Source organism: Pongo pygmaeus, chromosome 13 (assembly GCF_028885625.2).
Source record: "Pongo pygmaeus isolate AG05252 chromosome 13, NHGRI_mPonPyg2-v2.0_pri, whole genome shotgun sequence".
Lineage (NCBI taxonomy): Eukaryota > Metazoa > Chordata > Mammalia > Primates > Hominidae > Pongo > Pongo pygmaeus.
Genome location: NC_072386.2, coordinates 111,628,283 through 111,654,718, shown reverse-complemented (window position 1 = coordinate 111,654,718; position 26,436 = coordinate 111,628,283). Strand labels below are relative to the sequence as shown.

The following is a 26,436-nucleotide window of genomic DNA, read 5'->3' as shown; positions in this document are numbered from 1 at the left end:
CATACCAACCGGGCAGTGGATTCCCTTCTGACCCAGGGTGGTCCTAGAAACACTATCCAGGAACAAAGCCTGGAATCGGGGGCTTTGGGAATCTGTTTGGTGTTTTATCGTATTGTGGCTAAGCTGATACCCAAGTTGCAAGACAGAGTCCTCTGTGCTCTTCTCTCTTCTTTCCTCAAGCAGAAGGAATCTCTCCCCAAGCATCAGTACCTGCAGTTTGGGAAGGAGTGACATACATACTCCTGTGGCTGCCACAGCTAGTGTCAAACTGTGTTGCACCCTAAATCCACTGCCTCCAAGACCAGGACAGTACTAGACCTTGCCCAAGGACTTGCTAACAGAGGAAAAAAAATCTGTAAAATATTTCAGAGTGGAATATTTTGAGCCAATATGAGTGATCATGGTCTTGGGAACAGTCTTAAGAGGTTCTGAGGAAGTGTGCCTGAAGCAGGTAGGTTATAGTTTGGTTTTATACATTTCCAGGAGACAAGAGTTACAGTCGAAGACATAAATCGATACATGGAAAGTCTATATTGATTCAGCCCAAAAAAGCAGGACATCTCCAAGGAGGGACTTAGTAGTTATAGGTGGGTCTTAAGGATTCTTTAGTTGACAATTGGTTGAGAGGGTTAAGCTATTGTCTAAAGGCTTAAAGTCAATAGTAAGTAATGCTTGAGTTAAAGGAGGTTGTGGGGTCCAAGGTTCTTGTTATGTAGATGAATCCTCATAGGTAGCAGCCCTCAGAGAGAATCAATTTGCAGACCTTTGAGATGTCAGACTCTCAGTTCAACTCTGCTAGACCTGGGAAAAGCCTAGAAAGGGAAGTCCTGGTTGCATTAATGGAGATTATCTACAGATGCAAATCTCCCCCACAAAAGATAGTTTTGCAGGGCCATTTCAAAATATGTCAAGTAAATATATTTTGAGGTAAAATATTTTTATTCCCTGCAGGGTCTGCTATCTGTCATGTGATGCTATATCAGAGTCAGGTTGAAAAGTAAGTCATATTACAGCAGGTTTATTTTTTTTTATTTATTTATTTTGAGGCAGAGTTTTGCTCTTGTTGCCCAGGCTGGAGTGCAATGGCACGATCTTGGCTCACTGCAACCTCTGCCTCCCAGGTTCAAGCAATTCTGCTGCCTCAGCCTCCTGAGTAGCTGGGATTACAGGCACCTGCCACCACACCCAGCTAATTTTTGTATTTTTAGTAGAGACGAGGTTTCACCATATTGGCCAGTCTGGTCTTGAACTCCTGACCTCAGGTGATCTGCCTGCCTCAGCCTCCCAAAGTGCTGGGATTACAGGAGTGAGCCACCACGCCCGGACTATACCAGGTTAACTTTTAAAACTCATTTAATGATATTTTATGGTTTGTAGGGTGTGATTCCTTGCGTGAATGGCCTGAGGTCTTGTTTATAATTTGGTATCTTATCGCCACAGAGTCTGTTTTGTCCGTCTTATGATCTTTTAACTTGAATGCTGGTCAGTTGTGCCTAAACTCCAAAGGGAGGGGTATAACAAGGCATGTCTAACCTCCCTTCCCATCACGGCCAGGAATTCAATTTTTAAGATGTTTCTGGGGTCTCTTTGGCCAAGTGGGAGTTCAGTCAGTCAATAGGGGGCAAGTTGGGGGTGCTTAGCATTTTATGTTTAGTCTACACACTTTAGTCCTTGTGTCCTGACTGCCACTCAAATAGACTCAGGACCTCAGACAACTTTAGTTAGCCAGTTGTGAAGCTAGCCATGACCTGGGTTTCTCCCTCTGGAGCAGAGAATTCTCCTCTGTCCCAAGGCCTGCCTAAATGCGCTGTCAGAATTCTGGGCGCCTGCAGAATTCTGTCCTGTGGTATGTTCCACCGTGACAGGGCAGCACTGACTTCCAGTGCAAAGTCCCACACTCACTTTGCTCTCTCTCCTCCAAGCACACAGATTCTCTTTCCCACTGTGCAGCCTGTGGTTGGAGGAGGATGGTGTAGGCAATGCAGGGAGATCTTCACCCCTACCCCCACCCCATCTTCAATGCCTCTTTCCTTATCATTACGGTAAAACCAGGCACTGTGATCACTCACCTGATTTTATGGCTTTTATGAAGGTGCTGTCTTGCGTGGATAGTTGTTCTATTTGGTGTTCCTGTGTGGAGAACTATCTTTGGGGGGGTTCTATTCAGCCACCTTGCTCCACCTCCGCCCTCTCTGCAGTCAGTCTTTAAACTGCCGGTACCGAAGCCTCCAGTGCCTTTCTCCTCTATATCCCATGGAGAGTTACTGAAGTAGTTCTTTTTAGATTTCAGTTGACCTTTTATTAGAGCCTTTCTCCTAAAGGATTAGAACATGAGACTGTGGGCTTGAGCCAAAAAGCAGTCAGAGGGACCAATATTGGGTTTTACTTAGAATAACCCATCTGCCTAGTGCCAGCCTACCACTCTTGAACAAAACTTGTATGATTCCCATGTCTCCGTTTAGAATAATTTAATTCTGAGGAGATGCCTCTGTTTCTCCACTGGCCTCTGGACATGGAACAGGCACATGAAAATTACCTGAGGCAGTTATGGGTCACATCAGCTCTCTTACTCTAGCCAGCCAGCAGGCACTTGAAGTTTGCAATCTGATGAGCTGAATTTCTGAAAACAATAACAAACAAAATGTCGCTTATTTTTTATTCTCTAAATTTACAACCCATTAATATACCTCCCTATAAGCTATCTGATTTTGAAAATTATACATGATAAAATCCTTTATTATACATAAAAAAGAATTCTGTAATTTGTATTAATAGAAAATTGGTGTCCAGACATATTTTACCAAGTAAGTACAAAATAACTAAAGAATATCCATTTGAAAGATACAAAATTATTATCCTGCTAGGAGCACCTTGGTGTCAAGGTCACTTCAGGGAATAATCAGGTAATTCAGCTCCTTGGCTGGAGTGAAGAATGGAATGTTGAGACTGGAGAACTAAACAGGGCTCAAGAGGGGCCTTGTGCACTAGGCTAGGTCATTTGGGCTCAATCATAAGGGGACAATTGAGGCAGCATTAGCAGGAAGGTCAGGTGACCACCAAACTTTCTGCCAGATCTGAGATTCTTCTCTTTTAGAAATGCAGTATTTGTATAAAAATGAAAGGCTCACCAAAGGTCACATTTTAAATTATAAAGAAAAAAAATCATCTTTTTTTTTTTTTTTTCCGAGATGGAGTCTGGCTCTGTTGCTCAGGCTGGAGTGCAGTGGCGTGATCTGTGCTCGACCTCCACCTCCCAGATTCAAGTGAATCTCCTGCCTCAGCCTCCCAAGTAGCTGGGATTACAGGCACCCGCCACCATGCCTGGCTAATTTTTGTATTTTTAGTAGAGACGGGGTTTCACCATGTTGGCCAGGCTGGTCTTGAACTCCTGACCTCAGGTGATCCACCCACCTCGGCCTCCCAAAGAGCTGGGATTACAGGTGTGAGCCAGCGTGCCTGGACTCAAAAGTTCATCTGTGAGCCACATTTAGAAGGTAGATAAAAATTTTGACTAAGCACAGTTGAGAATCTAAATTGTTAAACTTCAGTTCTGTTGAGAATCTTTGAGATCCATCATTTTCTAAATGTTTTCTACCAGAGAAACAGGACAATGGCTTGCAAATATTGGTTATCAGTATTTACTCTATAGCTCAAGCAAACAAACTTATTTGCACTTAAAATGCAAATATTACCTACCTTGATTCGAGTGTTCTTGTTCTCTCTTAAATTTCATTTCCCAAAAATGATGGCAAAAGTACTGTTTGTTTTAACTTGACCCATCTTTTGCAACCCAGCTTAATCATTTCACAGATTCCCTTTTGAAATAAATGGGCTAGATGATCAGACAATAGTGGCAAATGTTTGTCATTTCAATAATATATGCAAGAGATACCTTTAGTGAAATTTGTATATCAAATTTCCCTTTGTGCTCCTTTTTTTCCCCAGTGAATTCAGCATTAAAGTGTTTGTAAATATTTTTGGTTTATCATTTATTAATTCAAAGCAAAGAATGCCAATGTGACCATAAATATCTCATTTATGTATCATAAATATCTCATTATAGAAATATGTTTAGAGACATCTGTTTTATTATTTTAAAGAAGAGTACATATTATATATTAAGGTAAAAATAGTACTAAAAAAGAGAAGGTAGTAAATAAAAAAATTCTAATGAAGATAAAACATCATAAAAATTAACTTAATTAAAAATCAGCCAGGCATGGTGGCTCACGCCTGTAATCCCAGCACTTTGGGAGGCCAAGGTGGGTGGATCACCTGAGGTCAGGAGTTCGAGACCAGCCTGGCCAACATGGTGAAATCCTGCCTCTACTAAAAATACAAAAAATTAGCTGGATGTGGTGGGACATGCCTGTAGTCCAGCTACTTGGGAGGCTGAGGCAGGAGAATCCCTTGAACCTGGGAGGCGGAGGTTGCCCTGAGCTGAGATAGCGCCACTAGACTCCAGCCTGGACAGAAAGAGACTCTGTCTCAGAAAAAAAAAAAAAGTATAAAGATAAAATTTTAGTATATTGTGAATTAATTACTAGACTCAATTGTTATAGGAAGCTTTGTTTTTCTGGAGCTCTTATATCAAAATTATTAAAATCCTCACTGAAAAGTATAACGTGTTTTCTTTAAAAGAAAGATATTCTATGTCTAAATAAAGACAAACTTTGAATGAGTGGTATATGACTTAATAAATATTGGAGCATATCTATTCTCCAATACTTAGAGAATGACGACAGCATCCTCCACATGGCGTTTTCATTGCCAGTCACAACTTTCCTCCACCTAATGTTCTCTAGACTGAGACAGACCAAGGAACAATTCCCTAGACCTCCTTTGCAGAGCTAGGTTATGCTCAGACCATTTGCAGCACCAAGGACACTGCCATTCAGGTCTCCAAAAAAGATCATCTTGTGAGCCCTGTCTAAACCAGGCCCCTTCTAAAATCATTTCAATTTGAAACTGAGTCCAGGTGGGTCTTCATCACTATTAGAGTGGACCTGCCAGATGTGTGCTTGCAGATGATGCAACATCAAAGCAAATGCCCTGGGCAAGAGAAGAAAGGCCAAAGCAATGGGCTTACTGGTTTCTAGCTTTGAGCCACTCTTCATAGTGCCAAATTCCCATTTTAGAGTCCCTTTATTTGTATTAATAAAAATAAATTCCCTGGGTGTAAGTTCCTGTAAAGTACTCCCTATCTGTATTCCTGGGCATGAAAGGGTGTTTTAGTTCCAATTCTAGTTTTCCCACTTAGAGGTTCACCTTTCTGACATTAATAATTAACCAGATTATCTGAATTCTTCAAGTTCAGTTTATTTAAAAGGAGACTATCCTCAAAAGGGTTATATCCATGTTTTCCTGCTACCTCCAACCATGGGCCTTTTGGGAATACTTTGTTTTTTAATCTTCCTGGGGAAAACTTGGGGACAGGAGCAAACGTAAGTAAAACAAGCTATCTTCATTTTTCAATGCATCTTAGTTATGACGAATGAAGTGTTAAATTTAACAGATTCTGTTAATTTGAAAATAACTTGCTACTTCTGAGAACACCAAGTGAATAGTATCATCTCTGAATGAGAAAGTCATGGAAGCATTTTGATTTGATGAGTAGCTAACAACATGACAGCTTTTATGGAATTGTTATTTATTAAAATTTACGTGATTATTCAAATTCCTCTTCAAAAAAGCACAAAAGAAACTCCAGATAATAAACTTTCTTGACATTTTTTGCTTATTTTAACTTGGTGTTTAGTTTTCTTTGTGTTTTTCGTAGACGATACACAGTTAAACCAGGGTTGTTTAGGAGTCAATCTAATACTGTGATCTGAAAATCTGTTGTTGTAATGACTTCTATCATACATTTATGAGCTGATTTTTCACAATTTTTAGTGTCATTATTGAGATAATATGCATTTTAAATAATGTTTTAAAAATAATGATCTTATATCTAGAAATATTTTAATACTGAAAAGTAACTGTAGATCATCTAATCAAACCTATTCATTTTATATATGAGGATAAGTCCAGATAAGAGAAGTGACTGACCAAAGGTCACAGTTCTAGAGAGAGAGAAACAGGATTTTTATTAAGGTCTCCTGTTTATCACTTCAATTTTTTTTCATTTTGTCATAAGTGTGTACATATGAATATATTATATATAAACACATACTTAGGATGTCATTCTTTTTTAGCATCCTCCTATTTCTGATCTGTGATCTTATTACATGGCCACAAACACTTAACTACCTTAGCATCCTGCCTTTATTATTTCTTTTTGAAAGACGAGCAGCTAAGGCTTAGAGAGACTGAAATTAAGTGACTTCAAATTGGTGGCAGAACTAGGGCTAGGACCCGGGTTCCATGATTCTTGTCCAGACTTATTCTGAATTCTTTCTACTATCCCTTAATAAAAATTATTTCCTCACTTTTTCTGAAAAAGTCAGAGTGTACCATTTACAACATGGCAATCAATCACTTTAATTAATTGGTTGAATGATTGATTCAACAAATACTTATTGAGCACCTAACCGTATGATAGGCACTACAGATATAGCAAACGGTAAGACAATTCCTAGAGCTTGCATTCTAGTGGGAGAAGCAAGTAATGAATGAATGAACCAATGAAAGAATGTGTAAGGTCAGGCAGGTAGTATTATGAAGAAAAAAATAAAGCAGAGTATGAGAATTAAAAAAAAAATTATGGGACACTATTTTAAAATGTGGCCAGGAAAGGTTCTCTTAAGGAGGCTGCACTCAAACAGAGCCTGAAGGAAGTGAGGAAGCAAACCATGCAAATATTTGAGGAAAGAGCATTCCAGATAGAGGCCAAAATAACATTCTTGCCTCTCTGCAAGCTCAGTAACCTGATCCTCTGCAGCAATTGAAAGACAAAGAAAACTATGACATTATTTATATGGCTAGATTATGCTACTGATAAGTCAATAAGTACCAAAATCTTTATAAAGGGTGGTTCAAGAATATTCTTTTAGGGGCTTCTAAACACTGTGTATTTTATGCTTGACTGCTACCATCACATAGACCAGCAGTCCCCAACCATTTTGGCACTAGGAACAGGTTTTGTGGAAGACAGTGTTTCCATGGACCAGGATTGGGGTAGGGATGGTTTCAGAATGAAACTGTTCCACTTCAGATCATCAGGAATTATATTCTCATAAGGAGCTTGCAATCTAGATCCCTTGCATGCGCAGTTCACAATAGGGTTCACGCTCCTAGGAGAATCTATTGCCACCACTGATCTGACAGGAGGCAGAGCTTGGGTGGTAATGCTCCTTTGCCCCACTGCTCACCTCCTGCTGTGTGGCCTGGTTCCTAACAAGCCATGGACTGGTATTGGTCCGTGGCCCAGGGGTTGGGGACCCCTACCATACACAATTCAAAATTAAAGCAATACTAAACTGAAAAACATAAAGCTTTTATAAATACTGAAATTAAAGTAGCTTTATATCCCTAAATTTTTCTAATTAAAACTCTTTATAGATTCCATTTAGTATAACAGTTGAAAATGTTAATTCTGGAAACAGGCTACTCAGGTTCGATTTCTAATTCTATAATTTGTGAATTATAGAATTCATAAATCCTATATGTGTGGCCTTGGGAAAATTAATTAGCAGTTTCTTCACCTTAAAATTGGAGTAATAGTTCCTCACAGAGTGGTTGTAACGACACAATGAGTTTATACAAATAAAGTATTCAGAATAGTGCCTTATCACAGGGTAAAATTTCAGTAAATATATCTTATTATCATAAAAGCTGAACTCCTCTCATTTTCTGCTATCTCCTACTAGGCATGTGGGGAAGGGGAATTCAGATGATGGTTGGAAATCTGGAAATTCTTTCCTCTCTTTTGTAATTGGCCTATAAGTGGATCCAAATTAATTGTAAAGTAGGAGAACTGCCAGATGCTTTAAAGGATTTAATTGCTGATAAATTAATTCCATTGTTACTAAAAACTTCCTGCTTTTACCAGACTCTTAAAATGTCATAATGTTGGCAGAAGCCTGGAATAATTCTGCCAGATGGGGTGGGTGCTCTCCAAGCTTGTTGGGCCACTTGAATTAGTCGATCACTATGCCCTTTTGGGTTAAAACTCTTTTTTTCCTATGTAATAGCATATGTAGTTCTTACTATTCAAATTAGATACTTTTGTGATATATAGTTAGTAATCCAGTTTATATTTGCAAGTTTTTAAATACAATAATTTTTTTAAATCATGTATTTTAAAATTTGCATTTCAAAAACATGTATAGATTCACTTCCATTATTGTATAAATCACATGAAAAATAAAAATAAGAGAACAGTCTATGGTTGTGAATAACATACAAACTTGACCTCAACTGTAGACATAACAACTGAGAGAGAACTGATATAAAGTCCTCCCCCATTTACTTACAAACCATATAACCTTAGCCAAGTTAGCCTCTTACCACTTGCAAAATACGAATAATGATAGTACCAGCATCATTGGCTTATTGTAAAAATTAACAAGAGCTGTATGTAAAGTGCTGATACAGCCTCTGATATATGGCAAGTACTTAATTACCATTATTGTTGGAAGATGATGATTTGCTCTTAAAGAACCATCATCACTATTTCCATTTCCAAATGCACTTCCCAGCTCACTCATATTCTATCCTTTCCATTATCCATTTACTAGTATAACATAGTATTTCTAAGATCACTCCCTTTAATTTAGTGAGATTAATAAATCTTAACATATATTGAGTACTAAGAGTGCTAGACCTTTTCATATATATGTTCTTATTTAATCTTTACCAGAGCCTGGTAAAGAAGGTGATTATTTTCACAGTAAGTTATTTTAGCCTCAGAAAGACTTAGTGACTTTAACCACAGTCACTCAGCCAGCAGATGCCACAGCTGGAGTTCAATCACTGCTTTTTTCTTCACTGAGCAAAAAATATTGACCCCATTTACATGTTCTGGTCAACATGATTAAAAGTCTTCCTTGGCTACAGTTGCTAAGAGAAAGTGCTGCTATCACCTTAACTTTCTAAATGTAAACTAAACCTCCAGCTTCATTTCTCAGGTCTTAATTCCAAACTGCTTAGAAATTATGCCGAAGTTATGGTGGGTCACAAGTACATTTTGACTTACTAATATCATTTTTAAGTGAGGAAATATATGTATTTTAAATGGAATCTCTCAAGTGAGAGAAAAAAATCAAAAGTAAAAGAAAATATGTCATATAAAGACACTGAGCCTTATCTTTTCCTTTTTCAACAGATATGTCATTTCAGCACCAAAAATATTCCGTGTTGGAGCATCTGAAAATATTGTGATTCAAGTTTATGGATACACTGAAGCATTTGATGCAACAATCTCTATTAAAAGTTATCCTGATAAAAAATTTAGTTACTCCTCAGGCCATGTTCATTTATCCTCAGAGAATAAATTCCAGAACTCTGCAATCTTAACAGTATGTATTTATCCTTTATTTTCTTTATATATATATATACAGAATATTCTCAATAAAAATATGTACAAAGTTTGAATATTGATAACATATAGATTTAATCATTTACATCCACTGTGGGATTATTAGATGATGTCAGTCACTAATGATAATGTAAGTGAAAATTCTAACAGAAACAGAAAATTCTAAACAGAAGAGTTATGTCTACTTTTTGAGCAATGCATGTCAATTTTCACATTCTTATTGGAAAATAAAATTGTACTAATGTGAAAATATTTGGAGATAATTGAAAATACTTGTTGGCTGTGAAAATTACTATTAGAAAGAAATTGAGAAATATGAATATGATTTTATGTGTAGTACATTGCCCACAAAAATCCATGGATATTATTGAACATTCTATTGAACTCTAATATTGTACAATTATAGTTTCAAAAACTAAAAATTTGTGATTACTAAAGTGACTAGCTCTCATTGACAACCTGCAGTTAATAGAAAGAACAACCTTGATCAAATAACTCTTTCTCCTATTAAGATATTGTAGTATAGATTGCTTAGAGACATACTTGCAACTTATTTTTACTAAAAATTCTGATACTTAATAAAGAAAATCAAAGAATATCAGACGTAAAATGGGCTCTGCAGTTCATTTAGACCAGAGTTTCTCTAAAGTGAGTTATTTATAAAGAAATTAAAAATGGAAATTTAATAAAGAGCTTAAAATTAGAATTATATTGATTTTGTAACATTTTGAATTTATTTTATAAATTTGTTTTGAGTTTTTAATTATACAAAAATCATAAGCATAAGATTATACCATTTTAAGTTTGTATATATTTAAGTATCTTTGTAACAAAAATTATTTTGATTATGTTATAAATAATAAAAAGCCAATGCTGAGGGTCCTCCATGACTTTTGTCCTTTAAAAGGGCTATGCATATTACTCAAGTTTAAGAAACACTAATCTAAAAAATTTCTAATCAAACATAGGAATTCTTTAATTAATGTTCTTAGCAGTAAATGCTCACATCTCTTAACAAATTCTTCCACTTATTAGGTGTGTTAACAATTAAAATTCATTTATTAAAAGTGTTACTTTTATGGCACATGCCTGTAGTCTCAGCTACTCGGGAGGCTAAGGCAGGAGAATCGCTTGAACCCAGAAGGTGGAGGTTGCAGTGAGCCAAGATCACACCACTGCACTCCAGCCTAAGCAACAGAGTGAGGCTCCATCTCAAAAAAAAAAAGTGTTACTTTCAAAAGACACTCTTTTATCTGATACAATGTATTTGTGGCTCTTAGTTTTAAATTTAAATCTATCAGATTTAACTGAAATTAAAAATGCAGTATCTCAATTGCACTAGCAACATTTCAAGTGTTCAAATAGCCACAGGTAGCTAGGGGCTACCATAGTGAACAGCATAGATATAGAATATTTCTGTCATCACAAAATGTTCTTTGAACAGTGCTGACCTATATGATTAACTGAAAAACTAGATTAAGGTGGGGGAATCATAGTCAGTACATATTTTAACCATTTAATTTTATCGTAGCAATATCATGTATCTTTATTTGCCAATTGTTTAATGTTGTACCAAGGTCCTTTAAGTGTGGGTCTATGGATTGCAGTGTCAAATCTCATTTATTACGTGTTACAACTTTAATGGATCATCTTTGTTCTATATTTTCGTTGTTGTTGTTGTTGTTGTTTTTGTTGTTGTTGTTGAGACAGGGTGTCGCTCTGTCACACAGGCTGGAAGACAGTGGTGTAATCTCGGCTCACTGCAGCCTTCGCCTCCCAGGTTCAAGCAATTCTCCCACCTCAGCCTCTCAAGTAGCTGGGATTACAGGCGTGCGCCACCACACCTGGCTAATTTTTGCATTTTTAGTAGAGAAGGTGTTTCACCGTGTTGGCCAGGCTGGTCTCGAACTCCTGACCTCAGGTGATCCACCCGCCTCGGCCTCCCAAAGTGCTGGGATTACAGGCATAGGTCACTGTGCCCAGCCTGTTCTATAGTTTCTGTTTCTTAAAAGGGGAGACAGAACTTAAAGGCACTTACAAAGCAATCTGGGTGCAGAATATTTATAGATTTTTCTTGTTTTCCAAACTTTTACAATAATTTCGCATAGCTAATTCTACAGCAGTTGGTTTTTGTAATTAACTTTCATCCCATGTTTCCAAAGCCTAAATTTTCATAGATACACTTTTCTTTTTTATCACTTTTCATGTATTAAATTTACATATCATTGAATGTAAAGGGGATAATTACAAACATAAATTGGAAAATGAGCATCTCAACTCAGGGGAGCAGAAGTATGTGAGGTAATACTAAGGGTCCAGAGATGCTGGATACTAAGGGTCCAGAGATGCTGGACACATGGGCACGGTGACTGATGCCTGTAATCCCAGCACTTTGGGAAGCCGAGGCAGGTGGATCACTTGAGGCCAGGAGTTCAAGACCAGCCTGGCTAACATGGTGAAACCCGTCTCTATTAAAAATGCAAAAAAAAAAAAAAAAGTTAGCTGGGCATGGTGGCACACACCTGTAATCTCAGCTACTTGGGAGACTGAGGCAGGAGAATCACTTGAACCCGGGAGGCAGAGGTTGTCGTGAGCTGAGATGGTACCACTGCTTTCCAGCCTGGGCAACAGAGTAAGTAAGACTCGGTTTCAAAAAAAAAAAAGCTAAGGGTCCAGAGAATCAGTCAGGAGGTTTCACAAAGGGAATGGGGAGCATGGGGTAACCCAGCAAACTAATTGAGTGAAGGTTTCTTAAAGCTTTTATAGTAGTAGTTTCACTAAATGTATATAAAATTTAGGAAACATGGAACCAAAGAGACTTTCAATTGCTTAAACCTAAATTTTTATTATGTAATTAGACACTAAAGGGCTTCGGGCAAAATTTATTTACTCTTCTTGCTCCTGTATCACTTTTTAAATGTTTACATATACATACTCATTGTTCTAATGAGATTACAGTTGTATTTAGAAAGTTAATGTGTTTAATAACTTTAGAATTATGATACTTTTTCCATCAACAATTTATTTTCCAGATACAACCAAAACAATTGCCTGGAGGACAAAACCCAGTTTCTTATGTGTATTTGGAAGTTGTATCAAAGCATTTTTCAAAATCAAAAAAAATGCCAGTAACCTATGACAATGGATTTCTCTTCATTCATGCAGACAAACCTGTTTATACTCCGGACCAGTCAGGTAGATTATAAGATATTTCTTTCTCTGGGGGGATTTGACGGTATTGACACTAATTGTAGAGATTTTTAATACCTGAAATTGAGAGGAGATCGGTTTCTTTCTAATTTGCTCAAGAGACTCTCAATTCCCAAAGACATCTATACTTTCAAATATTTAATAGCATTTTAATTTTAAATTTATGGAGAAAGTGCTAAATAAATTACAAAACCAACAATTACATTACCTGCCCCATCATTTATTTCCAAGTAGAAAATGCTTCTTCAAAATTGTAAAATGTTATGTTAGATCTTATTTATTAAACAAATATAAGACTTAATTGCAAATATATATCATTTGGCAATGGGAAAATATAATTTATTATAGAACCATGTTCATTAAAAATTCCACTGGGTCTGGAGCTAATCCCCAAACTGGAAAAATAAATCTAACCCTAGGGGATGAGATATTTCAGCAGAGAATAAACTAGATCACAGAAATGTATGGATATTAATTTTCAAAGGGGATCTACCTAAGAAAGTTACTGTTAGAACATTGTTTAACATTCATGGTTCTTCTGTTAGAGGCAAAAGGGCAGAATAGCCAATCAAAATCATGTGAATAGGAATGACTGGACCTATTCCCAATGAACCAAAAGTAAAACACAGAAAAGTGTGAATGCTTCCCAATATATTCATGTGTTTGCAAAGCCTTCCATTCCCCCATTTCTCCCTCTCATCATCACTGACTTTTTAAAGTACATCAGAAATAGAATATTAGAAATGTATATGTGGGAAGGAGAGGCTATGGAATTTCATTAATGATATTCTTGGAGCAGGACAGAGAAAGGAAGTGGGGACCATCTGACTTTGTTGAAAAACTTTGTACACAGTAGATACTTGCTAAATGTTGGTTGATGTTGATGATGAGAATAGTGGGGTGGAACTGGACTGAACCATTACCATTTCAGCAGGAGCATTTGTTATGATCAGCTCAGAAAGGAAAAGCCTAAAGGGGTTGGAGATATTGCTATCTACTTGGCCAGAATAAAATCGCCAGAATAATAGCATCTTTTTTCTCCAAGAGACAACTTGGTATACAAGGAAATAGTCTCTGCCCACAAAGGTTGGGTCCTTTTACACATAATCATACCTAGAAACAAGCATATCATCTCTCTTGTCCTCCTCCTATATTGAAGGATTCTTTATTGCTTGGATCCTATTGACACGTCCCACAACTTAGGGTCATCAGTCTTTGTCCAGTAAGCAGTGTAATATCCAGAGGCTGGGACCTTCCTCAGTTATCAAGGCTTTCCTTAAGAATGGCTTCATGTCTCATGCCTGTAATCCCAGCACTTTGGGAGTCCGAGGTGGGTGGATCACAAGGTCAGGAGTTTAAGACCAGCCTGGCCAAGATGGTGAAACCCTGTCTCTACTAAAACTACAAAAATTAGCCAGGCGCTGTGGCAGGTGCCTGTAATCCCAGCTACTCTGGAGGCTGAGGCAGGAGAATTGCTTGAACCCAGGTGGCAGAGGTTGCAGTGAGCTGAGATCAAGCCACTGCACTCCAGCCTGGGCGAAAGAGTGAGACTTCATCTCAGAAAAAAAAAAAAAAAAAAGGCTTTATGTATTATTTCTCTATCAGGACTTTACTGCAAGATGATGTAATATCTGGCCAGGCACAGTGGCTCATGCCTGTAATCCCAGTACTTTGGGAAGCCCAGGCAGGTGGATCACTTGAGGTCAGGAGTTTGAGACCAGCCTGACCAACATGGTGAAACCCTGTTTCCACTAAAAATACAAAAATTAGCTGGGTGTGGTGGTGCACGCCTGTAATTCCAGCTACTCGGGAGGCTGAGGCATGAGAATTGCTTGAACGTGGGAGGCAGAGGTTGCAGTGAGATCGCGCCACTGCACTCCAGCCTGGGCAACAGAGCAAGACTGTCCCCAAAAAAAAAAAAAGAGAAAAAAAAAGAAGACGATGTAATATCCTCATCCATTCTAATCGTAGAGGAAAATGAGAGAAGTTTCCTATAAATATTGGCCCATTTCTGCGAGATAGTGAAGTAAATTGGTTAAAAGCAGACTCTGGAGTCAGATTGTCTGGGTTCAAGTCACAGCTGGAGCTGCTGTGAGCTGTATGACCCTGTGTGAATCACTCAGACTCTCAGACTCCCACTTTCCTCACTTGTCAAATAGAGATAATAATACAACTTACCTCATAGAGTTGTGAGAATTAACTGAATTCGTATGTGTAAAGCACTTAAGATAGAGCCAAGCACACAGTAAGCACTAGGAAAGTGTTTTCCATTATTATCTGTGGAATAGCACAAAGCCATATTTACAGAAAAGAAAAAGAATTACTTAAAAGTATTTTTTAATCGTCTTGTTATTTATAGCTATAATGTCCCGATCAACACATTTAATCTGAAGATTCTTGAGGGATTTTTACTGTAAGCATCTTTAGGATAAAGGCTTAAATTTTCAAGGCTTTACTGGATAAATGACTTTAGAATATTGCCCAAAATCCTTCAATTTCATAAAGCCTGTGTCCTGACTTCTTCCCCAGCTTCATCACCTACTACGGCCCCACCCTCTATACACACAAGCCAAACTGACCTCCTTTCAGATGCTTTCTCACACTGTTTCCCCATCCATATTAAGGCCTGTGTAACATACCGTTGCCTCTGCATGGTACATTCTTGCCCCTTCTTTGCCTTGTTACCTCCTACTTCACCCTCATGTGTCATCACAGACCCTTCTAAAGGCAGCTTTCCCTGATTTCCCTGACCTCTTCAAATCTCCCTCTTCTACATGTTCATAAGGCCAGGCAAGTATCCTTTGTGGCACTTCACATCCTAGAATTTTACATATAATTGTGTTTGCCTCTTTCCTCCACTCCATTAAAAGATGTCCATGTCTGATTTGTTTCACTACTGTATCTCAGTACCTAGCATAACGACTGGCACATTAGAAGGCATTCAAAGCTGGGCGCAGTGGCTTACGCCTGTAATCCCAGCACTTTGGGAGGCCGAGGCAGGCGGATCACAAGGTCAGGAGATCGAGACCATCCTGGCTCACACGGTGAAACCCCATCTCTACTAAAAATACAAAAAATTAGCCGGGTGTGGTGGTGGGTGCCTGTAGTCCCAGCTACTCGGGAGGCTGAGGCAGGAGAATGGCGTGAACCCAGGAGGTGGAGTTTGCAGTGAGCCGAGATTGCACCACTGCACTCCAGCCTGGCATTCAAACTTTTTTTAAATTAATAAACCACATCTTTTATTTTTATTTTTATTTATTTAGTCAGTGTCTCGCTCTGTCACCCAGGCTGGAGGGCAGTGGTGCAATCTTGTCTCATTGCACTCTCCGCCTCCCAGGTTCAAGTGATTCTCCAGCCTCAGCATCCCAAGTAAGTGGGATTCAGGTGCGTGCCACCACGCCTGGCTAATTTTGTATATTTAGTAGAGATGGGATTTCACCATGTTGGCCAGGCTGGGCTTGAACTCTTGGCCTCAAGTGATCCACTCACCTCAGCCTCCCAAAGTGCTGGGATTCCAGGCGTGAGCCACTGCACCCGGCCAATAAGCCACATCTTTTATACAAAAAATTGTATAGATCTTGCCTCCAATGTACCATCGCTGTGAAGACAAGATTAATTTTCTAACCTAAACACAAACTGGGTTAAAAACTGGCCAAATAATAGTAACAGAAATAATAATAAAATAAACATTTATTGATTACTTAGTATGTGTCAGGCTATGCAAAAGCATTGCATTATTTAATTCTCACAAGGACACCATGAGCACACACTAGTATTCCTGTTTTACAAGTGAGTTAACTAAGGTTTAGAGGGATTAAGTATCCTGCTCAGGGTCATACTAGAAAGTGGCAGAGGCAGGAGTGAAACCAAAGTGTTTAATTCCAGGGCCTGTGCTCTTAACTTTTGTGACTTTCTGACTTGGGCAGCTTCCCAGTGATACTCAGGCCTAGACTGGGTGTGTCCAAAAAGCAGGAGATAGGATTTGTGGTGGGAGACAGGTGTGAGGGGAAGGAGACAGCAGAGAGGTGGGGCATTTACTGAGCACATTGTTTTTATCTTGTGAACTTAGTAAAACCAGTGTTAATGTGGCTTCTTATGTAGAGCTTTGCATAATACTGATCTTTTAAAAGATACTAGGTTTATGGTGCCAGTTCTATTTTATTTTGTGGGTAAAGTTTTGGCCATGAAATGATTTGAGCACCAGCAATACCCTAGAGAAATTAAGTATGTCATTGGAAGAAATTAGATCACTGTGTCTCAAACAGCTGTGAGTTAAAAGCGAAACAGATGCTTTTGTTTAAAAAGTAGGGATCTATTAACTGACAGAAAGAAATGGAAGAGAACTAACAGTTATTGAGCCCCTGCCGTTGCTCTTTTAACAATGAGAGAACAAGTGTAGGATCTGGCTCAATAAATAGAACAAAACCGTACAATCCAAAGCTGCCTTTTGCAATAAGAGCTAATTTGGAGCCTTGTTGGTTTTCATAAGTGGAAGAGTGTATGTCTGAATCAAGCTCCCAATTTTCCATTAAGATCTTCAACTCTGAGACAATATATTATGCTCCTCTATAACCATATGGTGACGTCACTATTTTGCTACTATGAAATTCTTAATAAATAATGGCCTAATTACAGATGTAATTAATTTCATATTGTGGATGTGTTCTCAAAACATTGTAGGTAAATGTATTTTAAGAAAGTGAACTGTACTTTAAATCCACTAAGATAAATAGTTCTTTAAAGGAATCCCTGAGGATTCTCTTAAATAAGAGAATCTTTAGTAATGTATATGTCTGCAAACTAATTTTTCTTTTTTTCAAATATGGACTTTTGTGTATTGAGTTTTTTAAAGTAAGATTCATCTCTTTTAAGGATGGTTGTTTTAAAAAATCAAAATATCTTCGTTTTTAGCAGAGTTTTTGATGATATCAATTATTCTTACAGTAAAAGTTAGAGTTTATTCGTTGAATGATGACTTGAAGCCAGCCAAAAGAGAAACTGTCTTAACTTTCATAGTAAGTATTTTATTTATTTAAATAATACTTTAATTCATTTTTTCAGGACAAGAATCTCATTTCATAACCCTGTCCTCACACTACACTAAATCATTCAATATTCCATAAATGGTTATTGAACATCTGCAGTAAGTATAGAATCATAGATCTATACCTCTGTAATACACATATGTGAAAGGCTCATACAAATTAAATTTCAACAACTTGAAGGATTTTGAGCTAAACCATTTAAGTACAATCTTGCTGATTTATTTTTTAAAGAACACCCACTGGCCGGGTGTGGTGGCTCACACCTGTAATCCCAGCACTTTGGGAGGCCGAGGTGGGTGGATCACGAGGTTAGGAGATCGAGACTAACCTGGCCAACATAGTGAAACCTCGTCTCTACTAAAATACAAAAAATTAGCTGGGTGTGGTGGCGGGCGCCTGTAGTCCCAGCTGAGGTGAGGGAATTGCTTGAACCCGGAAGGCAGAGCTTGCAGTGAGCCGAGATTGTGCCACTGCACTCCAGCCTGGTGACAGTGCGAGACTCCATCTCAAAAAAAAAAATCTAAAAAAAAAAAAAGCAAAAAACCACCCACCAATCACTAAGAATTGACTGAATACACATTTAACTATAAGATATACATAATGGATATATCTATTATGTATTTATTACGTGCAAAAGAACTATATTTAATGGTACTTACTCTTAAGGGACTTAGAGTTTAATAACTATTATACTAACACAAAAAATCTTGCTAAATCATGAGTTAAAGATTGGCAGTAATTCACCATTCATCAGATATGACATATGTAACAGACACCGTACATTGAACTCCCACGATCTCATCTAATTTGTGTCACATACCTCAAACACTTTTGTGAGGAAATAAAATAATACAACTAGTTATAACTGCTCAGTTATTAACAGTAGGTATACTACTAATGGTCCTTCAATATAGGCTGCAGCACTTTTTCTGCTACTCAAAAAAAAAAACAAAAAATAAATATAAAAACTTATCAGAATGCAGGTGCAAAAGAGTAGACACCACAGAACAAAACCATACTAAAATATAAACCAAATAAATTATACAGTAGGACAAATACCATGAGCTCAGAGGGAAGACCAATGAGAGGTGAGAGTGGGGGTGATACACATGCTTCTCTGGAATGGATTAGATAAAGGGAACCCTGAGTTGGGTGTTAATGAAAGGAATTGACATAAATTATTTAAAAATAGTGAAGACCATCCATGTAAGAAGCAGTGTGAGTTAAGCTATGGGGGCAAGAAGAAATAAAAAAAAATGAAGCTAGTAAATAAACTGATTGGCTGATAGAATGTCTGAAAGAGAACTAAGGAGAGCAATGTCGGCTCAAATGCCCTTTTTCTATCGGGAATGATAGGGGTGTGGACGTATGCTCTTTATCCAACGTCTTCATGGTTGAACTTAAGTGATGCAGAATCATGGCATAACCTGCAAAAAAATAAATGTCAGTCATCCCTTGTAAGAGCTGCCCCAGGAAGAAAAGATTGAGGAAGCTGATCCCAGAGCCTTAAGGAGTTAATATAGAGGAAGTATCCTCAAAATAGTACCTGAGAAAGATGATCTTAGAAGAATTGTGCACAATGGATAGTGCGATGAAGTAGAGCCATAAAAATATTCAGCTACAAGTATAATTCTTGTTCAAAATAGGCTTCTATAAGTTTTACAATTAATTAAGAAATAAAACCTCTAAAATCCAACTATGCATTTCAGTCATGGTAAATGGTGCTGCTGAGATTTTTTGCTTTGGGTTTTTTGTTTGTTTGTTTATTTTTGACAGGGTCTTGCTCTGTCAACGAGGCTGGAGTGCAGTGGTGTGATCATAGCTCACTGTAGCCTCAAACTCCTGGGCTCAAGCCATCCTCCCACCTCAGCTTCCTGAGTAGCTAGGACTACAGGCACCCATCACCACACCCTGCTAACTCTTTAAACATTTTTTTGTAGGCTGGTCACAGTGACTCATGCCTGTAATCTCAGCACTTTGGGAGGCTAAAATGGGACGATTGCTTGAGCTCAGGAGATCGAGACCAGCCTGGGCAACACAGAGACCTCATCTCTACTAAAAATTAAAAAAAAAAAAATAGCTGGGCATGGTAGCGTGTCCCTGTGGTCCTGGCTACTTGGGAGGCTGAAGTGGGAGGATTGCTTGAGCCTGTGAGTTTGAAGCTGCAGTGAGCTATGATCACACCACTGCACTCCAGCCTGGATCACAGAGCAAGATACCTGTCTCAAAAAAGTTTTTTGTACAGATAGGAGCCTCACTTATGTTGCCTGCTATGTTTATGTGTTGAGTTAAGGCTGAATTGGACCCCCATGTGTAGTCCAAAGAAAGTCAAAACCTCATTTCAATTATTTTCTAACCCAAACACAAAATTAAGTTTATGGGGAAGCTTTACGAGAACTATCAAGTTTGTTTAACCATTTGAGAATTTTACCAAGCTGAAAAATGCCCATACTATACATTTATAAAACATCTGGCTAAAAAGTATTGTTTATAGAATATTTGCTTTTGAAAGCTTTAAATGAACATATATAAAAATTAGATTCTGGTATTTATAAAGCCAGCCAAATTCACATTTAGTTTATCAAAACATCATTGTTTGTTTGTTCATTTGTTTGTTGTTGTTTTTATGTGTGGTTACACTTCATCTTTTAGATGTACAACAGAGAGTTGAGTCTCTTCAAGATAATGAGGAGAGATGGGGAAGATTGGAAAAAGAAGAAGGGAAGTGGCTGAAATGAACCATATTTCTCTTCTATAACATTTAATCTTCATCATTCATATTTAATTTGAAGACATGGGTATTTGTCTTCAAATATTTGATCTACAAATATTTTGTACATCAAAGATCGTATAATCAGTTAAATTTTTTAAAAGGTAGTTTCTGGCCTTTGAGGGTGTTTGTTTTTATTCACAGGATCCTGAAGGATCAGAAGTTGATATGGTAGAAGAAATTGATCATATTGGAATTATCTCTTTTCCTGACTTCAAGATTCCATCTAATCCTAGGTATGTTAAAATAATTGTTAATAAACTTTTCTCTAAAACCACGTATGGAACTTTTGGTGAAGAAGCAGATAACCAGTTAAAGGGGGCCACCTACTGTTAACAAAGGGTGTCACATAGGTGGATACGCAAAATCTTTTGAAGTCTAGTGAGAACTTAAGCTCTGTTCTTGGCAAAAAAAATTCCAATACTTCTCACCCATTCTTTTTACATATAGAAATAAAAATTGGGAAGAGAAAAAAATAGTACCCAGGTTTTTTTGGTCATAAAAACCATCAACTCCTGCCCCTCAAAGTATCTAATAGATTGTCGGTTTAAAAGGCTGGTGTGGTCTTGTTCCTTGCTCTGGTTGCTATAAAATATAGTCATCTGTAGTTTTTGCCTGGATAAACTACCAGAAGGCAAAGTCCAAGAGGGAAGGAGTTCTCAGAGCTATGTCTATTATTTGGCCTCACATGAAAGGATTTAAGAAAAAGTTTAAACAGGATTCAATGTAATAAATATTCAATGAACACATTCTTGGTATGTGCAAATCACAATAGGAAGGAGAGATACAAAATAAAGAATGCACAGTCCCTGCTTTCAAGAAATTTGTAATAGGCCAGGTGCGGTGGCTCATGCCTGTAATCCCAGCACTTTGGGAGGCCAATGTGGGTGGATCACCTGAGGTCAGAAATTTGAGACCAGCCTGGCCAACATGGTGAAACCCCGTCTCTACCAAAAATACAAAAAAAGCCGGGCATGGTGGCAGGCACCTGTAATCCCAGCTACTTGGGAGGCTGAGGCAGGAGAATCGCTTGAATCCAAGAGGTGGAGGTTGCAGTGAGCCAAGATCATGCCATTGCACTCCATCTTGGGCAACAAGAGCAAAACTCCAACTAAGATAGAAAGAAGAAAGAAAGAGAGAAAGAAAGAAGGAAAGAAAGAAAGAAAGAGAGAAAGAGAGAGAGAGGAAGGAAGGAAGGAAGGAAGAAAAGAAAGAAAGAAATTTATAATAGAGCAGAATGAATAAGACAAGTGCACCTATACATGGCTGCACTATAATTTTAGAGCAACATCTTTTTATGGTCATTTTTCCTCTGCCCTCTAGAGAGGAGTTCACAGTTAGTTCACTGACTGAAATTTTTCTAAAAATTTAAATTGAATTTGGAGGTTTTAAATAACTTGGATAATTTTAAAATTGTGTACATTCTTGAAAATACTACATGTTCCATAGTGCGGAATTAAACCTATTATTTTATTACTGCTATCATTTCTCCGACTTCATCTTGTGCCACTTGCCCCATGGCAAATTATGTGCCAGCCATGCAGGTCTGGCATGTCCAGTGCTTTCCTACCTCCGTGCCTTTGCACATGTCATCCCCTCTACTTGGAATGGGCTTCACCTGGCTCTTCATAAGCCTGGCTTCTTTTCATTGTTATGACCCAGATTAGAAGCTGCTTTTACAAAAAGGCTATTCCTGGATGAAATAATGTAATCTCATGAAATAATGTAATGCATGATCTAATGTAATCTCTTGCTTTGTTTTACTCCCTATCTCAGCATCTTGTTTATTTTCTTCATGACACTTATCTCAATGTCATAATCATTTCTTTACTTGCTTGCTGGCATTTTTATTCCCCACTAGCTTATAAACCCTTTAAGGCGGGCCTTGTCTGTGTTGCACACCAGCAGTTCAACATATAAGCCCTTGATAAATATTCATTGAATTGATGATGATGGTAATAATCATTATTATAATACTACTAACATTTGTGGACTGCATAGCCAATCTGCAAGGTAGGCTCAGTATATATATATATATATATATATACACACATATATATATACACACACACACACACAAACACACACACACATATATATATACATACATACACACACACACACTTTTTTTTTTTTGAAACAGAGTCTCACTCTGTCACCCAGGCTGGAGTGCAGTGGTATGATCTCAGCTCAACACAGCCTTGATCTCCCAGGCTCAAGCAATTCTCCCACCTCAGCCTCCTAAGTAGCTGGGACTACAAGCACGTACCACCACACCAGACTAATTTTTGTATTTTTTTGTAGAGATGGGGTTTCATCATGTTGCCCGGGCTGGTCTCGAACTCCTGGCTCAAGCGATTCTCCTGCCTTGGCCTCCCAAAGTACTGGGATTACAGGCATGAGCCACTGTGCCTGGCCTAGTATATATTTTTGAATAAAGGTTATTAATTAAAGCCAGATCATTTTCATCTTTTAAAAACCATGCTTTGTTTCCAACCATAAATTCATTTTTGTGAGGTGTAAATTTTATCTTCTGTATAAGCTTGTCTTGTATTACATGTTTCTGGAGACATTATTATGGATTTTGTACTATATTTTGGATTTTAGTATTATGTTAGCATAATTAGGCTCCAAGATTAAATAAACTCTCAGAAATAATAAGTTCTTCAAATCAAAACTAATGACTGTATTAAGATAAAATACCAGGAAAAATAACACAATATGTGAAAAACTAGTTACTAAACAATATCTATTATCTATTATCCTAAAAATGCTCAATTATTTATTGCTTAAAAATCAGTCACAAATAAAATATATTACTTAGGTTTCATATATCTTTGTGTATTCTTCCCTCTTTAAAACAGGAATTTATTAGATCTCCTCTGAGTAAATTAAAAACATTTGATGACATCTATAATTTTAAATATTTTGCTTCCACAGATATGGTATGTGGACGATCAAGGCTAAATATAAAGAGGACTTTTCAACAACTGGAACCACATATTTTGAAGTTAAAGAATATGGTAATTTCTGACAATTAAAAGTTTTTCTTTCTTTGTTTTTTGTTTTTTGTTTTTGAGATGGAGTCTCGCTCTGTCGCCCAGGCTGGAGTGCAGTGGCACGATCTCAGCTCACTGCAACCTCCGCCTCCTGGGTTCAAGCAATTCTCTGCCTCAGCATCCCAAGTAGCTGGGATTACAGGCACCAACCACCATACCCGGCTAATTTTTGTATTTTTAGTAGAGACAGGGTGTCACCGTCTTGGCCAGGCTGGTCTTGAACTCCTGACCTCGTGATCCACCCACCTCGGCCTCCCAAAGTCCTGGGATTACAGGTGTGAGCCACTGCACCCAGCCAATTAAAAGTTTTTCTATAAAAAGTTAGTGTTTTGCAATAATTCTTTTTAATAATGTAGTTAATGCAAAATTATTCCCAGATGAAGATGAGGCAGCCTGCTCGTATGGCTAGAAGTACCGGCTAGAGGTTGGAGGGAAGAGTGGTAGTTGAATGCCTAGATTCTAGTTCCAGCATGCCTTTAACCCTGATCAAGCAGAACAACTTCTGTGGACTTGTGTTCCCCATCAGAGAGCTGGAAGAGATCTAGTCCCCTGAAGAGCTTGACTAGTAAAGATCCTTTCTGGAATTGTGATTATTATTAGGAGAAACTTAAATAGTCATAGATGAGGTGAGTGGAACCCAGTAAAACCAATAAATGATTTACTTGAGTCTTAAAACCAATTAATGACAAAACAAAAACAACAATTAGGTTTCCTTACCCCTAGTCCAACACTATTTTCTGGCTCCTAAATTCTTAATATATTAATTTGATTATTTAAGATATTCTTATTTTGAAATAAATTATATTAATAGACTAACAAGTAATGTAAATAGTTTAATCTTTCATTTCTTATAGTAGTTTACTAGCATTTCTGTGTGCTCTGCTATCAAATTTAACTTTCTTCTGCTTGAAGCCATTTTTTATTCCCTCAAGAGATTCATAATGACATGGAGAAGAATAAATACTGACACAAATTTTAACAATTAACAAGAAAAACAGTGACAAAACAAATTCATTATGATGAAACTCAACCTTAAAGATTACAGGCTCTCTGTAACATATAATCCTAACCCATCTCCCTTCTTCTAAGTGTTTTTGCTGTTTTCTCTGTATATCTAGAATCCACCCACCTCTTACTATCTGTAGCCACTCTCATCAATTCATCAGCACTCTCCCTCCTGGACTACAGCAAAAGCCTCCTAACTGACGTCTCTGCTTCCAAGCTATCTTGCTTGGTATTAGCCAAAATAATCTTGAAATGCAAATTTCATTATGTTATGTCACTATTGAAAAGTTTTTTTGTTTTCAAGGAACCTATACTGTAATGGAAGAAATAACCTATTGCCTATAATAAATGCTGTAATCAAAATATAGGCAAAGTGCTTCTGGATTGACCTCTGATTGGTGGAGTGGGAAGGTTCTGCAGAGATTGTTGTTGATGATGATGATGATGACGATGATGATTATGATGATAAGGTGGATGTTGTGTTGATGTTACAGCTTGTCCAACTATACCAGAAAGTCTAGCTGTTTGCTAGGCTTTAAAGTCTGCTCTAATCAAAATGGTAATATTACCTGTTTGTTTTTATTTTCAGTCTTGCCACATTTTTCTGTCTCAATTGAACCGGAATGTAATTTCATTGGTTATAAGAACTTTAAGAATTTTGAAATTACTATAAAAGCAAGGTAAGAACATTTGTTTTTTTGTTGTTGTTTTTATTTTTATTTTTCAAATTAACTCTTGTTGACGATAATTGCCCAAAGTGAGATCTGTGATTTATTATCAAAGTCTGCCATGATTTGGGGACCAATTGATAAAGGAGACATCATGCTGATAGTTTATTTGCTTATTCTGATTTTAGCTGATTCTGAGTTTAGCTTTGTTGGCTATTCAACAGCAAAAACAAAGAAAAGTGCCAAAGATCTAAGTTTGGTGTGTGTGTTTAGAAACTAGGGTGACTTAGAATATTGGGACTGAGATATGAAGGATTCACTTCCTATCTTTTTTTTAATGATTTAATCAGCCAGCTAATGCTGCATAACTACTTCAAAACCCAGTACCTTAAAACTCCCACCATTTATGAGTCAGCTGGGAAGTTCTGCTGATCTGGGCCAGGCTGGTGTCAGCTGGGCTCACCCATGTACCTGCAGCCAGTTGGTAGGTCAGCTGGGGGCTGGCTGGTCTAGGAAGGTCCTGTCCATATGTCTGGCAGTTGGATGGGGCTAAAAGTGTGTGTGCCTCTCATCATCCAGCAGGCTAGCTTGTAGCAGCAGCAATGCTCAAAGAGAGGGAATGGAAGCATAAAAAGTCCCCCTGAGCCTAGGCTTGGTGCTGGCACACCATCACTTCCACACATTCTTTTGTCCAAAGCAAGTTACAAGGTCAGCCCAGAGGAAATAGACTCCTCCCACACTTTGTGGACACAAGAAACTGTGCAAAGGTCATGGATACATGGGGAGGTAGAGAATTGGGGGTTAGTTTTGCAAGCAACCTATCACAAAAGCTTAGGTCATTTTAAAATTACAATATAATGTAGTTATACCAATCTATATAACTATATGTGTGGGGTACTCTTCTAAGCACTCAGCATATATTAGCACATTTAATCTTTACAACTGTATGCAATGATATTGTTACTATTCCCATGTTACAAGTGAAAAAACTGAGGTACATAAATGTTTAATAATTTGCTCAAAATCACACAGCTAGTAAGTTGCACAGCCTGTCTGGTTCCAGAGTCCATGCCTCAAACATAATCCTATGCTAACTCTCTTATTAGCATTTATTTGGAAAATAGAGTGTTTATTACTTGGTCTAAACCAGCATAAAAGGCTCACTTGAGAGAAAATTATAGAAACTGACCTCCTATAA

The 26,436-nt window shown here is 37.7% G+C and overlaps 1 protein-coding gene across 5 annotated transcripts in view; it reads left to right on the top strand.

Annotated features, from left to right (window-relative positions):
• C5 (complement C5) overlaps positions 1–26,436 on the top strand; it is a 127,398-nt gene that overhangs the window by 20,595 nt on the left and 80,367 nt on the right. For 3 of the 5 annotated variants that reach the window (XM_054501275.2, XM_054501278.2, XM_054501277.2), the window contains 6 exons: positions 9,269–9,461; positions 12,514–12,676; positions 17,636–17,706; positions 20,651–20,742; positions 23,447–23,529; positions 25,160–25,250. In XM_054501275.2, coding sequence (XP_054357250.1) covers positions 9,269–9,461; positions 12,514–12,676; positions 17,636–17,706; positions 20,651–20,742; positions 23,447–23,529; positions 25,160–25,250 — 693 coding nt within the window. Of the gene's footprint in view, positions 1–5,350; positions 5,445–9,268; positions 9,462–12,513; positions 12,677–17,635; positions 17,707–20,650; positions 20,743–23,446; positions 23,530–25,159; positions 25,251–26,436 lie in introns of those variants that run through there. The other 2 variants (XM_054501276.2, XM_054501279.1) reach the window with 1 other exon arrangement.